The following is a 17,355-nucleotide window of genomic DNA, read 5'->3' on the forward strand; positions in this document are numbered from 1 at the left end:
GGCAAATTTTTCTGTCGTTCAGCCAGTGGAGTGGATGGCATATGCCAGATGTTCCACAAGGCATTTATTTCTCTGAGAAGGCTGAGAGCCAGCAGAATTAATCTCCTTCTGCTAGGACCTCTGCCCCAAGCTTCTGGGGAAACACTGAATTAGGCTCGACAAGGGAAATAGATACATGATCCACTAATCAGATTCAAAACATGAAAATCCATTGTTGAGTGTATCCCTTCCTGCTCCTCTTCATGGTAGAAAGACGTAAAGATAATCAATAAAATAAAAAAATGTCCCTTTAAACTCAAAGGAAGCTTTGCGGGGGGGAAACCACAAAGCCAAAAAAATAAACAAGTAAGTTAAATTTCCAATATGCCTGAAAGTAAAATCGTCTTATGTGACTGGTGACGGGAAGAAGTCGAGGAAGTAAAGAATGAAACAGAGATGGGAGCGACTGGCCACGAAAGTGCCTTGCAGAATCCACAACAGTGTTTTCCATAGTCCAAGGCCAAGGAGCAATTCCCAAGTTAAAAACTCTCTATTAAAAAGAAAACAAAAGAAAACCAAAAAGCACTTCAGAAAAAGGGTCAAGGGAAGTAGCGCACTGTAGAAAGTCAAGCCGCTGACCTCCGGCGGATCACAAAGAGCCCACGCTGAAGCTGGCCCAAGTAAATCCTCATCTTGGTGCTGTCACTGGTCTTTCTCACCCAGATCTGCAGAGAAGGAAAGAGAGAGGCTAAGAATGAGAAGTCTTCCAGAGCATAAAAATATTTGCATAAATTAGGTGTGGGCAGAAAACTGGCAACCTCTTCCTGTCAATTTGCAAGGACTTCGAAAGCACCTCCATGACCTTTGGCCCTCCTAAAGGCACGCCTCTAGTGTAGACAGTTGGCATCAACCTTGAACTCATTTCTCCCAGCCATCTCTCTTACACCTTTAAGAAAATGGAGCCCTATACTCAGTGGACCCAGCGTCAGCCTGTGGATTGAAGGGTCCCGGGTTCGATTCCAGTCCAGGGTACATGATCCCCAGTAGGAGGTGTACAGGAGGTAGCCGATCGATGGTTCTCACTCATCAGTGATGTTTCTCTCTCTTTCTCTCCCTCTCTCTGAAATCAATAAAAAAATATTTTTTAAAAAAAGAAAGAAAATGGAAAGCACAATGATACTGCGTTCCATTTGGCTTTGATCTTAAGGGCTCTTTTTGATTTGGTTTGACTACAAAGTTAATCAACATTCAAGATACACAGAATCATCACTTTCAATCAAATTAGGAAATATTGTGACAGTCCTTCCCTCCAGACCTTATCGTTTTCCCACAGAGGAAATAGCATGTTTTGTGTTTCACAGGCAGACACATTCTTCTGTAGAACTGAGAATGAACCCTGCAGCAGGGGACTGCCCGAGCTGACAAGTGCACTCAATAAGGAAGGAAGGAGAACTGACACACCTGAACAAGGAGCTACTGTGGGCCAGACACTGCTGGTGGTCAAGTTGCGCCTCCTCCACCTCAGACACTCCCCCTCTCCCCCCACGAAGCTAAGTACTAGCATCGCCCCCCTTTTATAGAACAGCAAGGCTAAGTCATGTCTCCTATGTGAACCCTGGCATCTGACATCAAAGCCCTTGCTCTTCTCCACTAACCCAGCCCCTGACTCTTTTCATCAGTTCTCTTGTGTGTTTAATTAACATGCAATTAGATGGAGCCAAAAGCATTATTATTTTTTTTTAATCCGCATCACATATATACAAGTACAAGTTTACGGATATATAGTCTCCCTCCCCTGCTTAGTTTTCAGGTTTTAAAAAGTTTATTCTCAGTTTCCTCTGTTTCTTTCCTGTGATTATTTAGCAACAGACTTATTTCTAAACCAGTGTGCTGAACTTTAAAGTTAAAGGCCTTGCATGAATCTGAATCTCTAAGGAACCATTTTCAACTAAGAACTGACCCCGAGGAGGGCTGAACTGGGAAGGCACCAACATGTTCAGATGCGCCCACCAAATCTGTACAAAGTAAAGTCATGCAAAGGCCAAGTAGCTCCACTGCCACTTAGGATGTGACCTGAAACATGAGCTGGAATACTTCCAAGAAGTGAGAAATATTTTCCTGTTCCCAGAGTTGCGTGCCTCTGATGCACCGAGGCGTCTCCCCTCCAGGAGACATGTCTTATTGTCACTGTTTCCTTGTCAGACCTCATTGACACTCTATTATGTCAAAGAGTGACAATCTTAAACACAGAGACAGAAAAATCTAACTTGCATTTCTATTTTCCTGAAAAATCTTGAAGAGTCAGAGAGAACAGTGCACTACATCTGAAGTTAGGTTTAGGTACTAGGAGACCACACGCTAGGTCCAGCAGTGCACACGGCCATGTGCAAAACTCCGATGTGAAATGACAACACTTGCTGAGCAGCAGGTGTTGTCTATTAGATTGCCTGTTCTGGTTTTGACTTGGCTTGAAGTGAAACAGATCCTGAACCCAGAGAAGAATGACATTCATTTATCCGGAAGGCTCTCCCTAACTTCTAAGTAAACAATCATTATGCAAACTAGTCACATTTAAGGGCATTTTCAATTCAGGAAGCTGGGAGAATAGAAGAGGCTTAAGTTATTTCATAATCCAGTTTCATTAGATTTGCTGTGCATTGGTACAAAAGTTACAGAGGGCAGACACATAAAAATCAATTTTGCTGCAGACATTTGTGGACTGATAAAAGATCGAGCCAATCAGCTATTAAAGTTTAAAACTTTTTTTAACTACTACTAATACAGGTTACACATTGCTGACACCCCCCTAATGAAGGGCCATTCGGAGAACTCACAGGCCAGTCATATCATCCTTGAGCATAACCCTCTGAGATAACTTTTCAACCAGTCCCCATCCTACAGCGGTGACGGGGGGAAACCAACACCTAATTGGCACGAGCCTGGAAGCTCACTGTTCAGAGGCACAACAGGACATGTCAGATTGGAATAACAGCAGGCAAGGAGTAGTGTGTGGGTCAGATCAGACCAACATCCATTTATTGAGCACTTACTGTGTGCCAGACCCTGTGCCAGATGTCTCGATGCAACTTCACAGCACGAAACCAATCTATCAATACACATAAACGTTCTAGAGAAAGAACAGACATAGATGGAGTATGCTCCACAGTCAGGTTCCATTCTCAGTGGATGGTTACCTTAAAAAGCAGCAGGATTTGAAAGCACAGAAATCACACAGACTTGCCTTTTGTTCATTCCTGTTGTCTAACAAGTGGTTCCCAACTCAATTACTTTACAGGTAGTTCACAGATACCACAAGGAATACACTATCCGCATATACTGCAGTCAAGCAAAGTAAGGAACCTTCAAGAGTGATTTTGCCTACATGTAGTTTCCGCCTGAAAGCGCTGAATTAGACTCTAACCCACATATAACACATGATTCCACTGTACTTTCTCAGTGGCCCTCCCCCTGCAGGTTGTCACCTTTTGCTTTCCTAAAGGGTGAGGGAGTTTGGTCCCTACCTCATTGGCTCCGACAGAGCTGATCACACAGCTCAGTTTCTGGTTGTCCTTTGACTCCAGATAGATGGCTTGGCTCTTGTGGTACCTGCCAAAAATGGACACAAGTTTACCTTTAACCACTTTATTGAAGTATGACTGAAATATAAAGTGCTGTACATAACTTATGAGTTTGGGTATAAGTATACACCCGAGAAATCATATCACCATCAAGGCCACAGACATACAGGGGTGGACAAAAGTCGGTTTACAGCTGAGAGTACACAAAACCCGGTTTATTTTGTATTATTATTTATTACTATTAACCTGCATTTGCCCACCCATGTATATATCACCTCCCAAAGCTTCATCCTGCCCTCTTTATTATGATTGTTTTTGTGGGCGTTTTTGTGGTAACAACACTCAATATAAGATCTACCCACTTGAAAATTTTTAGGTATAAAATACAGTACTGTTAAAGGCACAGATATTTTAAGGAAGAAAGGAAGGAAATATCACCAGAATAAAAATGTAATTAAAGGAGACTTAATTGATATTTGAGGAAGAGTCTGGATTTCAGGTTTAATTTCAAGGCTTCCACCCTTGGGTTAGATTAGATGATGACCTCCTAATCTTCTAAACTTAACTTCTATTCCTTGGTCCCTTTGCAGTCAGGGAAAGGGAGGGCAAGAAAAGGGGTAGGAAATTAACTCTATATTTGTTGTTTTTTTAATATATTTTTTTATTGATTTCAGAGAGGAAGGGAGAGGGAGAGATAGAAGCATTAATGATGAGAGAGAATCATTGATCTGTTGACTCCTGCATGCCCCACACTGGGCATGTGCCCTGACCAGGAATCAAACCGTGACCTGTTTCATAGGTTGACGCTCAACCACTGAGCCATGCCCCATGCCGAGCTATATTTACTTTTTTATTTGGACTATATGACACAGTTCAAAAAGTAAATTATAATTTTTCAAACTTGGTTTCACCCCAAAACATTAAAGGCTGGGTAGATAAAACTATAGAAGGGCTTGAAAAACTGGTCTGTTATTTTGTATTTGTCCAAATAAATCATCAACAAGAAGGAAGGCCAAATCCAGCCTTTACTTTGGTCACTCATTCAACAAACACTCATTAATCACTCACTGTGTACTCTATGTTGGAGGTTGGAGGCAGACAGTGAAGAAGGCAACAAGGTCCCTGCTGCCATGGAACTTCAAATACAATGGCAGCAAAGGAGATTAAATAATCAACACTGACCAGCAGTCACTAGGTGATGTGCACCAGAGTATCTAACATGGCCTGGTCAGTCAGGACAGTTGCTTTGAATGTAGCAGACATGACAGTCACTCCCCTTTCAGCCTCTATATCTAGTCCCCTGGACTACAGTGAAGGACCACCTTCGACTTCTACAACTGCAGGGACAAGGCCGAGGATGAAAATGAGGAAGCCAGGGAAAAAGCCCAAATGGGACAACAGCAGCTGCCACAGGATGAAGGAGCAGCTGCTGGATTACAAAAGCAGCTAAACTGCTACTGGCAGCCCTGGCCTGGGCCAGTCCCTGTTCAGTCAAGAACATCACCGTTGTTTCATTCTGGCCACATAGATCTGGCTTAACAGACCCACTAACTCAAGTAAGTTCCACCAAAACCAAAATGCATCTCCCAACAAAGCACTGCTTCTTATCATTATTTCCGTAAGAGAAGAAAGCAGACTATTTTGCTGGCATAATAAAGTAATCTACTGCTAAGACATTACAGTAAAGCATGTACTTCACTTCCACAATCAGTTTTTTCCAGTCTAGGCTCTAAGCACTCTTTAACCTGCTACTTAGGAGCTGAAAACTCAGGTTTCCAAGTCAACTGACTTCCTGAAAACACTGCTAAAAGAAATTGAATCCTAAATGCAATTAGAACAGTAAGAGTGGTTTAGATCCAGCTTCAAAGTGGCTTTTGGCCAGAGATTAATTGGTAAACAGGGTTAGGGACCTTCATTATGCTGAATACGTAATATTGCAAGGTTCGACTTGCACAGTGCATGAGGAAACTCAAACTAAAGTTTCCCTCACCCATCTAATCCAACTGCCCTGTACAAATGGTTAGAATAAAAATATAGAGGGGAGAATATTCACAGCTATTCTATAGGGACTGTGATTTATTAGAGTTAAAAACACAAGATAATAGGCAACTAGCCTCAAGTCATTCTGATACTACTTTCTAAATACTTTAATAAAGGAAGGTCATGGATGTGGTGCAGAAGTATATTACTAGTGTGGAAACATGCTCAATATACTGCTAAACAGAGGAAAATAACTATGTCCATATGTTCCTGTGTTTGTAACAAAACATATGCATATTACATGTGTATCATACACTCAGAAAAAACTGGTTAATTTATATATTAAAATGTGTATTAAAATTTTATAAAAATCATAAAATTTAAACTAAGAATGGTATTCCTTTAATTGCACAGTTTTCTTTTTTCAAAAATAAACAGGCATTACTTATATTAAAAAGTAAGTAATATTTTCTTAAGTCATGGTACTGGACAATACCCAAATAAGAAAGATGGGGTAAAAAGAAAATTTAATGTCACAACTTTTATCCTAATGTCTGTTAAAGACACATTAACTCGGGGAGACTATTCAAACAATTCTCCTGAGATGTGCTCAGAGGCCAAACCCCAACACACCTGACTGGCTTAAAAGTGAACATCAGGAGTAAACAATGCAATCCAGTCTCTTAGCCCTGAGATATGGTCTGGGAGTTAAGTATCTGGCCACCTCCCTAGTGTGCCTGCTCTGGAATCACCAAATACATGGTGGTGGCTTGAATGTCCATCATTGGTCACTATTTGCTCCTGGAGAACTGGCCAGCCCACTTCCAACCCAATTAATTCCCTGAAACAGAGTTTCTGGGACCTTCAGAAGATACTTATGTGCCACATCATAATGGCCTTGGGCAGTGGTCGGCAAACTCATTAGTCAACAGAGCCAAATATCCACAGTACGATTGAAATTTCTTTTGAGAGCCAAACTTTTAAACTTAAACTTCTTCTAACGCCACTTCTTCTAAATAGACTTGCCCAGGCCGAGGTATTTAGTGGAAGAGCCACACTCAAGGGGCCAAAGAGCCGCATGTGGCTTGCGACCACGGGCCTTGGGGAACCATTACCCCTGGATATCAAATCTATTAAAACATCTGAATTCTATGAAAAAATAAAGTGCTCATGCAGGGGGTGGGGTATTTTAAAGATGAAGCTAAAAGTACATGACAACCTTAAAATACAAATTTACTTCCAATTTCTAAAGACTAATAAAAGAGCAGGAAGAAATTCAAAATATAGTTAGACATAAAAAATGTTCAAAAGTAACATCAATAGAGCTACAGTAGTAAAAATGTACATTATCACTTTTTTTTGCCAATTAACCCATTTTACAAGCTACAACTCATCTCTGCTGAAAAAAATAACTTAAATAGCCTCAGAGGACAAGCCCCAAATGTCAAGCTAACTTTATTACTAATGGAAATTCTGACCTGGGAATCCCTGCAATTAAGCTCTTAAAGCTTTGCCACTACTGTTAAACCCAATGAACTAGAATCACCACTACTATTATGGAAGAAAGCAATTTCTTTAGAAAGGTGGGTCAAAAAGTGGGGCAGGGAGGGGGTAGAATTTAACTTTGTATCCTACTGGGAATCCTCACATTAAGGTTTCACTTCAAAAGAAAAGACCATGTCACAGCTACAGTACCTCCAGGAGCCCCAATTCTAGTTGGAAACATTCACTGTTTTAACAGTGTTTTGTGTCAGCTGAAAGCTAGGGTTAAATCCACTCAATCGAGTGGGTGGCTTCATTTCTGATTCACATTAGCAGCCCCAGATTTAATGTGAGGAGAGAATCAACAGTCTGCCAGCACCAGCAGTTAGTTATTTTAAAGTATCAGCTACTTTCACAGTACTTCCTAAGAAGGGTCATTAGTCCAAATCAAAATGTGAGGAAAACTTATAGCAGGATATAAAATGCCTTAAACGCAGTATGTATAAAACCAAGGCAAAGGGAAGATGCTTATCTTTCAAAACGAAATGTAGCTTGATAAGTGTTCTTGCCAAGATGGGAAGCCCAAATCACACTCATTTTGCTGAAGTCATTTAAAACTCAATGAAACATGTTTTGCCAGAGGTACTTTCGCCAAAATACTCCACACCATTGGAAAGAACATAAAGTGATTCAGCTGACCTCTCAGCCACAGGCCATGATGCTGAAAAAAGAAAAATGGCAGCCTCCAACTGACAGGGACACAAAAGGCAAACAGCAGAGCCCGGTGAGATATGAGAAGCCGGTTCTGTACTGGTAAACGTGGCGGCCAGGACTCCCATGAACGCCTTCCAAATACAGAAGGCAGGGACCTACTGAAGCAAATGTGTTTGAACTTTGACTGCCAAGGCCAAATAAGAGAAACACACAGAATACAAAAGAAAACAAGTCTCAATATTTAACAGTAGAATAAAAGCAGCTTTACATTCACTGAAAAAGTAAAATGCTCCCAAAGAGTTTATTTTAAAATTTTCTGGCGCCATTATGAGAAAGACTGAAATTCCTTCAAAATGCTTAGGAGTTCTAACACAGCAAACATGACCACTCTTCACATCATGAAACACCAGTCAGTGTAGGTCCTTTCTTTATAAAAACAAGAATTTTATTTTACAGCATTTTTACCCTTAAGACTTGTCTCATAAAGTCAAAGGATTAAGCCTTAGAAAGAGGCAGATCTGAAGCAACACAATTATAAAATGAACATTATTTGAAAGATCATATGGCTTTAGGACTCACAGATCCATAAAAATGTTAGTGATAAACCTCATCATTTTTGAAGATGTTTCTTATGTGTGGGCTAGATCTTTAAAGGTTATTTGGTTTTCATTATTTGAAACATTTTTCATCGTATTTTGCCTCCAGTGTGTTGAACTGTTAGGGCCTGCCACCTAGTGGTGGTATGGTCTGGTAATCAATATTAAGAAGATACAAGATTGCCAAAGAATAGCCAAATGTGAAGGGCAGGAGACACTAAGATCAGGCTTACAGATAGAGCAAGCCTTCATCATCCACTGGGTAATTAACCCACTATAACTAATAAGCGGAACTTATTTATTTCAGGCATGACCAGATCACTAAGCATTTCTGCCAAGTTCAGGAGTACAGTATTATTAAGGTAACTAACACAATGTTGGGTTTTTTTCTTTAAGAAAGCTAAAAAAATTCTAAGTAGCCATTACGCAAATTTTGGAACGTTCCATTAAATAAATATATTGAATTTCAAAAGGTCATTATATAGAGATATTATAAATAGAGCATACTATAACCCAGGAAAACATCCTGCATATAACCAAGCAGAAAGGCAGGAGAATGCAAATGTGTCTAGCATCCTATATAATAAAAGGCTAATATGCAAATCGACCGAACAGCAGAACAACCGGCCACTATGATGCTCACTGACCACCGGGGGCATACGCTCAACACAGGAGCTGCCCCCTGGTGGTCAGTGCGCTCCCACAGGGGGAGTGCCGCTCAGCCAGATTCCGGGCTCATGGCTGGTGACCACAGTGGCCATGGCGGGAGCCTCTCCCACCTCTGCGGCAGCACTAAAGATGTCCAACTGCCAGCTTAGGAGCAGGCCTAAGCCATCAGTCAGACATCCCCCGAGAGCTCCCGGACTGGGAGAAGGGGCAGGCTGGGGTGAGGGACCACCCTCCCAAATGCACGAATTTCATTCACTGGGCCTCCAGTGACTTAATAAACTAAAAGTATGCCACACATAGACAATGAATAAAGGAATATATCAGAATTAAAAGAGCTGTGAAAAGGTGGTAGAATCCAGGGTGACTTAATATCTAGCAGAATGCCTAGTTACAGAGCAGATAGTAAATGTTTGCTGAATGAGTAAATGTATGAACTTTTGGGGTTCTTTCATATTATTTTGCCTTTTTATTCCCAATGGAAATACTGGTGGTGTGAAGATTTCCACCAGTCTTCAATCTAAACTAGCAATGTTTTAGGACACAATTACCCTAAGAATGTTTCCTAGAACACTCATGCAGCAGGATGACACAGGCGAAAGGGGCCCTCACCAAATAAATAACCTCTGCTAACATCTCAGAATGTTACAGAGGTTATTTATTTGTGCATCAGCATAAACCCAGTCTACAGGGACATCACAGGAGATGGAAGGCTGCAAATTCTTGTGTACTAGCAGCAGCATGGAGAAAGGAGGGCCACCATCAGAACAACACGTTCTGGAAAAACACAGCCTTCAAAGATCTAACAAGTAGCATCAACCAAATGATTCCTGATACACGTTTAAATGTTATTCCACATTTAGTACTACGTAAGTTAAGCAGCAGCCATGCTCTAAAACAACAACTGTAGATAGGCCCAGCTCTCTTTCCAAATGGTTCTTCTGAGATTCTTATGAGTAATCTGTGTTTTTCTACAACATACCTACCATCTTTTATCATAGTACAATTTGCCATCTTCTATCCGGGCTTCAAATCTCTGGGCTGGAGACTCAGCTGGTGTGGCAGGCAAGTGTTCGGGAGAAGAGGGGGATGCTGGAGGAACCAACGAAATATTTCAATGACTAAGCATGTAACAAACATGTGAGTCCGCCAGCTAACATGCTTTAATTGAAATGCTATTAAAAGGTACTAATAATCATAATCATCAAGTCCTTACAGTTGTAATAAATGGGAATCCAATAAAATTCTTGTATAGTACATCTTATGATCCTCAAAGCAAACCTGTGAGGTAAGCAAGGAGAAGATTAACCTCACTGAACAGAGGAGAAACCTGAGGCTCAGGCAGGCTAAGGGATTTGCCCAAGGTCACTTAGAGTAGAACTAAAATCCCAGTGACCCACCTGAAGCCCAAAGGGCAAAAATTAGATAAATCTTTTTAAACTTACAAAAAATGAAATAATTTCTAGAAATACTTATTACTAGGTGGAGCAAGTCAAGCTAAGACATGCTAGTAACTACGGTGGGTTTAAATGAACTAAATTCACACACTTACTCAAAGAACCCCTTTCCCCATCATGCCTTCAGACCCTCTCTGTGGACCTCAGGAGGAAATTACTTAAAAACAAAAAAAGAAGACTCTTGTTTTCTTCCCCAAGATATGGTGAGTAGAGGGATATGTGTGAGTAATCACAGTACTTAAAACAAAAGCCTTGCCAGTTCAGAGTTCCCTCTAACAGCCCAGCATTGACTCTCCAGTGCTGCTCTAGAAGGAACCACCATGAACACTGGGACAGGGGGCAGCTTGCGAGTTCCTGACCAGAGCCGGTTCCTGAAAAGCACTGCAACAGCAGTGGCTAGTGCTTAACTCCACAAAGCGAGTAATACTGACATACCCTTCTGGTTTCATTTTCAGAAGGGATGTGTACTTAAATATTATAGCCGATGCCCACACAGAAAGAAAACCGTTACCAGCCAACCAATCAAATGTCTCTTTTACAATAAATTTAAAGGAAAAGACAAACATAACTTGAACATAGCAGGGTTAAAAAAAAAAATCAAGAGAGGGTGCCCTTAAGGTTCCCCTCAGCTTTCATGATTCCCTTACTAAATGTCAGTGCCAGTTTTATAAAAGAAATCACCGCACACCCCCCCCCACCCCATTTAGACAAATGATGAACACTTTATTTTTGAAAATGGCAACAATTCCCTGACAGGTATTCGCATGCTTCTCCAAAAACATGATAAAAAACTGCACAAATGCCAATAATGTCATGCACTTACCTGGTCTCTTGGGTGACTTAAGCTGTAGAAAGAACAACAAAAAGTCTTAGAGAAAAATCACTTCAGATGCAACTTACAGTGTCAAAGGTATCAAATTGATTTAACAAGTAACACATGAACAAAGTAAAGCTGAAAATCATTTCAACCCTGAGATTTCAAATAAATCAAATAAATCAAAACTGTACCTTATTTAACGTTCTCAGATCCTCCATGATCTGTTCATCCGTTAACAAGTAGTTTAGCTGGGGTGTTGAGAGTTAAAGAAATGTGTCTGAAAAGCACGGTTTCCAAGCAAACAGAATTCAACAAAATGGAGCCAGTATTTTAGTTTACAAAGTGTGATTATGTAACATGACATTTTTATAATGATAGTTCGTCTCTTGGAAATTTTTGATTCTCCTACTAAATGTCATGGCACCAGGTATACAGAAGAATTCATACCCCCCATCTTACAAACTTCAGTGATGCAAAGGTGGAATGAGCGTCAACAGGTAACTACAATAATAGTGCGCACAGCACACAAGAGAAGAACTTCATCCTGAACTTACAAAGTGCTTTTGTTCCAAAGATCTGAAGACTTCACATACATACTTGGGGTTACTCTTCCCTCGCAACTTACATTCTCAGTTGTAAAGAGAAAGGAACCTGCAGTTATGCCCTTTCCTGATGGCAGACAAATAGCTGAACCATTTTAGTGCAAAAGGCTATTTATTAGATCCTCAAGAGGATGGAAACAATACTTCCCCCACATGTCCTCTTCCCGTTCCCATTTTTATGACTAAAGGGGCTTCCTTATGACTGACTGAAATCTCACTTGCTTTAATTTAACAAGTTTGCAATCCAGGGATACAGATAACTGAAGCAGAAAAGCCAGCTATCACTGTCCTCATTTTACCGGTAAAAAAAAATTAATGCACTTGAAATTTTCAGTTGCCCCTGAATCTCCAAGTATTAAAACTGGGTTGAACTTCCAACACAAAGTACCTTTCCAAATAACTCTCTCTATAAATCCTAATTGCAGTAGCAATTGAGGACTCTGATCATAAAATGGCCAAACCTTTTCCAATCACATACAGTATGACTCTTTTCTGCAGGACAAGAGCCAAGTGTATTCTACCAAATGGATAAGCAAAGGATTCGATGGTCTTAAACAGGGAAAAGTGATCAAGGCCTGATGAAAATGGATATCAGGAGCAGGTTTTCTCCTCTTGTCTGGAATGGGGACAGGGTCATTTGGTCGCCTCCGCAACTTTCTGGTCATGATGGGTTTCACTTCCATAGAATCTGTGGCAAGAATGCAATGGGTCAATCTATCCAGTCCCCACTGAAGTCAGTGAGAATTTTCATATTGTAAGAATACCTGCCCCATAGCCACCCAACCACAGTTTTACTGGGGATGTCTGGTCCACACATGGCCCAACCCAGACACCCATGTCAGACTTTAGAGAGGAGGTCATGCTTAGAAGATTCAGACCGGCTGACCTAAGTGTACATCCCTCTCAGAAACGCAGCCCATGCCGAAACCGGTTTGGCTCAGTGGATAGAGCGTCGGCCTGCGGACTGAAAGGTCCCAGCTTCGATTCCGGTCAAGGGCATGTACCTTGGTTGCGGGCACATCCCCAGTGGGGGGTGTGCTGGAGGCAGCTGATCGATGTTTCTCTCTCATTGATGTTTCTAACTCTCTATCCCTTTCCCTTCCTCTCTGTAAAAAAAAATCAATAAAATATATATATTTTTTTTTTTTTTAAAGAAAGAAACGCAGCCCAGCCCTGCTGTCTACTATTGTAACAGCTTCAGGAATCTCTCCAGTACCCTGAAAACCAGGGATTTTCCTCCTCTTCCCTCAAATTTAAAGAGGCCACAGAGTCGCAGGCTCTTGGGATTAGAAGGAACCTTTGGGTCATCACTGTGTACTAACTCCTGCTGTTCCCACAGAGGGTGGGTGAACTGAAGCTCACTGGTATAAAAGGCTCTTTTAGAGGCCAGTGGCCTCAGTGCCAACTATTTTATATGAGATCTTCATTTACAAACACCAACTCTTTACTTTATTTAATAACCGTTTGTAGCTACTTAACTATCAAGAATGATACAATGAAGGCTCATAATAAAGGCCTCTTTTCATTCTTCTTGGCTTTTCCCTGCCAAGTCTGATACTGGGTGCTGACTCCCCTCGCCTTAAAATCTCTCCTCCCCAGCCACTGCCACACAAATCTCTTTTCTCCTGACATGCCTCTCTGAGGTCCTTTCTGCTGGCCTGCCCCTTTAAAACTAGTGATCTCTGGAGTCCAGTCAGTCTCAGCCTGTTTTCCCAAGGAATCTCTGATCATCAACTCCAGCTCCACCCACCCTCTGAAAGGCCACCTAAAGCCTACACCACCATACATGCTCCAGGCTCCAAACCAACCCATTTCTTGTTTCACCTCCCAAGGCTGCTGCTTCTCCTGTGTCTCAGGGGCATCACACCTATTCATCCTTCCAAGCCAGAACAAAATCTGCCATTTATGACTTGTCTTCCTTAATCCAGGTGTGAAATCCAGCTGATAATAGCAATTCTGCCTTTTAACTACCTCTCAACTCCAACCCCTCATCATATCATCTCCCTCAAAGTGGTCTTCCTAGGACACAAATCAGATCATTTTGCACCTCACTCAAATATTTTAATGGCTCCCTACTCTCTACAGATTAAAAGCCAAGCCTCATTTCTGGTCTTCTCCCTTTTCCTTCATTCACATGAACCCTGTGTGTGAGCTTTTAGCTACTTTGTTACTCAAAGGCACCATACTTTTATGCCTACACGACTGCACGCAGTCCTCTCCGCCTAGCCTCCTCTTTTCTGCCCAGTAAACTCCTACACAACATCCCTCTCTGTGACCACTTCCACAGACAGTAACCAGAGCGTGTGTACAAATCTCTACTGCCACATGCCAAAGTATGGGCCATTTTCCCCCAACAGATGCTTAAATTCCACCCCAGCATGGAATCTGCCCCACCCCAGCCTGATGATGAGATACAGTTAACTGGAAAATACACACTATCAACAGAGCAGCCAAGACAGCCTTGCAGGTTTCAAATGTAGCCCTCCCACGACGGCAAACCGTGGGATGTAAGAGTATGTCATAAAAATGCGCACAAAGTCAAATGGCATTTCTGCATGCTGCTCTTAAGAACAGAAATGGGTAATTGATTTCTTCCCCCAAGAAGGAATTGGAGGTAAAGTGGTAAGAAACACAGACCTAATGAATATTCATAAAAAGGTACTTGGAAGTGGAGATAGAAGGAAGGATAAACATACACTCACCTTTGGGGGCTTCTCCCTAAAGGAAATCTCTTAGCCTATGCTGAGATGCACCCTTCTCCGGTGGCTTACTGGCCAACGGGTCTGAATCCCTGCCTGGGCTGTGTGACCTAAGGCAGGCTACTTAAGTACTCTATGTCTCAAGTTTCCTCAGGTATGAAATGGAAATATCAATGAAAATGCCCTCACAAGGGGCTGTGAGGATTACGTGAGATGATACGGGTAAACCTCTCAGTACAATGCCAGCCATAATGAGAGTTCAATCAATGGTAGTTTTTATTAGCATATTTTCAGCCAAGAAAAAACTACAAAAATCTTTTTTAAAAGTCAAGGTGCAGCCCTCGCCGGTTTGGCTCAATGGATAGACCGTCAGCCTGTGGACCAAAGGGTCCAGGGTTCAATTCTGGTCAAGGGCACGTACCTTGGTTGCAGACTCCTCCCTGGCCCGGGCCCTGGTCAGGGTGAGTGTAGGAGGCAACCAGTCCATGTGTTTCTCTCACATCGATGTTTCTGTCTTTCCCTCTCTCTTCTACTCTCCCTAAAAATCAATGGAAAAAATATCCTCGGGTGAGGATTAACAAAAAATAAGTAAAAGTCAAGGCACAAACAGCTGAAATAGAAGTTACAGACTTGCTGCCAACTAAGAGGCTTTGCAACATGCAGACCTAACTGGAAAATGGTGTAAAGGAGCTCACTCCACCTTAAAGAGCACCAGAGAAAAAGCACCTAGCTCATGAACATCATGGCATTCTGTCCACTACAAAGAGGGGCCGAGTGTTCCTTACCCTTCGGCGGCCATGTCTGGTGGGTAGGGAGGGTGGGCAATACATGATGGAAGTAAGGATATAAAGGTATAGCTGAAGATCTGACAACAACCCAGTCCAATCGTGGCTAATAAACTCAGAAAATCATAATTTCATCACTCAAAAATCCAAAAATTTAATCCAATTCTTCTGTTACAGGTTGGGTAGAACTTCCTGTTCTTCTATCAATACAACCACATATACCTTTCAAGGTTTTACAATGGGGAAAAACAAGCCTGTCAAATCTCTATCTTCATTCAGGATCTCTCTCTTTCTCCACCAACACCATCACACGTTGGGGAAGATATGGAAACTGTCGGTCTGGTAACTATTAGAACACAAGCTCCTTGAGGACACAAATCTTCGCTGCTAGTCTCATTTTGTGATTCACTTAGTACTACATGAATCCATGGTATATGTAGGGAGTCCATATAATATGGTATTTAAGAAAACAGGCTTGGAGTCGGATACATTCTGGCTTAACCACTACCTCACTGGAGGAACTTTGAGCAAAAGGCTATTTCTCTGAGCCTAATTTGGCAAGTCAAGTCACAGGAGCTGCAGGAACTGAATCAGATTACAACTCCCAACCCCCCTTACTCTGTGCACCAGCTGCTCATTGAAGACATTATCTCTCGTAATACTAGGCATTATCTTTCATAATCTTTACACCAACCCTCCATGGTAAATTCTACCATCTCCTTGTCAAATGAGAAAATCCCACCACAGAAGTTCATGACAGGGTTCATCCACATCCATCGGCCTGTAGAGACAGCTCTATCACTTTTATATAATAACTGGCTCATTGTAAGTATTCAGGAAACAGAGTTTCTATATTGATATTATATTTACTCATGGCTCCAACTATGGATCCAGTATCTTCTGAAGGAAACTAAGGTCATGAGTAGCTTCAGCAGCAGCCTGAGGATTGGAGGATGCCCCTGGTGGGGCAAGAACTTTCAAAAGAAAATGAAGTGGCAGTTAGTAGGCTATTGGAAGAATGGAGAAAAGGCAGCTGTCCTGAAGATAGGAAGAGGAAAAATGAATTAAAAAATGATAAAGCTCCCCACATTTTCAAGCTCACTGAAATCTCATTAAGTATTTGGGTTACTCAACCTTGGCCTCAACTGCAGAGAAAACTCACTCAGGTAATTCTACCTATAACCTCACTGCTAAAGGTGTGGTCCCACCAGCAGCATCAGCACCCCTGTGAGGTGTTTAGAAATGCAGGATCTTGGGCTCCACTCCAGACCCCCAAACCAGAATCTACATTTTATTGAAGCCCCCAGGTGACTCATACACATTCAAATTGGGGGAGCACTGACCTAGAACTTAGCCTACGTTTCTTTACTGACAATATACCTTTCCACATGCACAACCCAGCTCTCCTCATAAGTCCTCCACTAGAGGTTTGAAGAGAACCTCCCTAATTCCCATGGAGGTCTATACCACTTTAAATCCTGTTCACACAAAGCAGGTCACCAGATCCACCCATTTTCAATGGGTTATTTGGACTCAGCTTCTCATCAGTCTTATTTCATTTTGTTTTTCAGGACATATTCTTCTTTTTTAAAAAAATATATTTTTATTGATTTCAGAGATGAAGGGAAGAGGGAGAGAGAGAGATAGAAACATCAATGATGAGAGGAAAATCATTGATCAGCTGCCTCCTGCATGCCCCCCACTGAGGATTGAGCCCGCAAACCAGGCATGTGCCCTTGACCAGAATCAAACCTGGAACCCTTCAGTCGGAGGCTGAACCATAAAAGGAGACTTTAAGAAATCTCTTTTCTGGGCAGGGCTGGGCAACGCTGGTGTTGGGCATCAATCCACAAAGGTGAAATAAGTCAATCAGTGAGAGGAAAGAAATCAGGCCTTTAATCCAACACCATAACAGCACCATCTGTGGAAATGCTAATTATCCTTCTAGCTCCAGTGCCTTTTCTTCCCACACTCCATCATTATCTTGGCATTGTCTCCAT

General features: G+C 41.8%; 1 protein-coding gene across 1 annotated transcript in view; it reads right to left on the bottom strand.

Annotated features, from left to right (window-relative positions):
- Window positions 1–510: 510 nt before the first annotated feature.
- Window positions 511–17,355, bottom strand: part of SUDS3 (SDS3 homolog, SIN3A corepressor complex component) — a 29,449-nt gene continuing 12,604 nt past the window's right edge. Inside the window, exons 7-12 of the mRNA XM_008142764.3 lie at window positions 12,464–12,559; window positions 11,461–11,522; window positions 11,276–11,297; window positions 9,982–10,087; window positions 3,501–3,585; window positions 511–704 (exon numbers count right to left, since the gene is read on the bottom strand). Coding sequence (XP_008140986.1) covers window positions 606–704; window positions 3,501–3,585; window positions 9,982–10,087; window positions 11,276–11,297; window positions 11,461–11,522; window positions 12,464–12,559 — 470 coding nt within the window. The 3' untranslated portion in view covers window positions 511–605. The remainder of the gene's footprint in view (window positions 705–3,500; window positions 3,586–9,981; window positions 10,088–11,275; window positions 11,298–11,460; window positions 11,523–12,463; window positions 12,560–17,355) is intronic.

This window comes from Eptesicus fuscus, chromosome 23, assembly GCF_027574615.1.
Source record: "Eptesicus fuscus isolate TK198812 chromosome 23, DD_ASM_mEF_20220401, whole genome shotgun sequence".
Classification (NCBI taxonomy): Eukaryota; Metazoa; Chordata; class Mammalia; order Chiroptera; family Vespertilionidae; genus Eptesicus; species Eptesicus fuscus.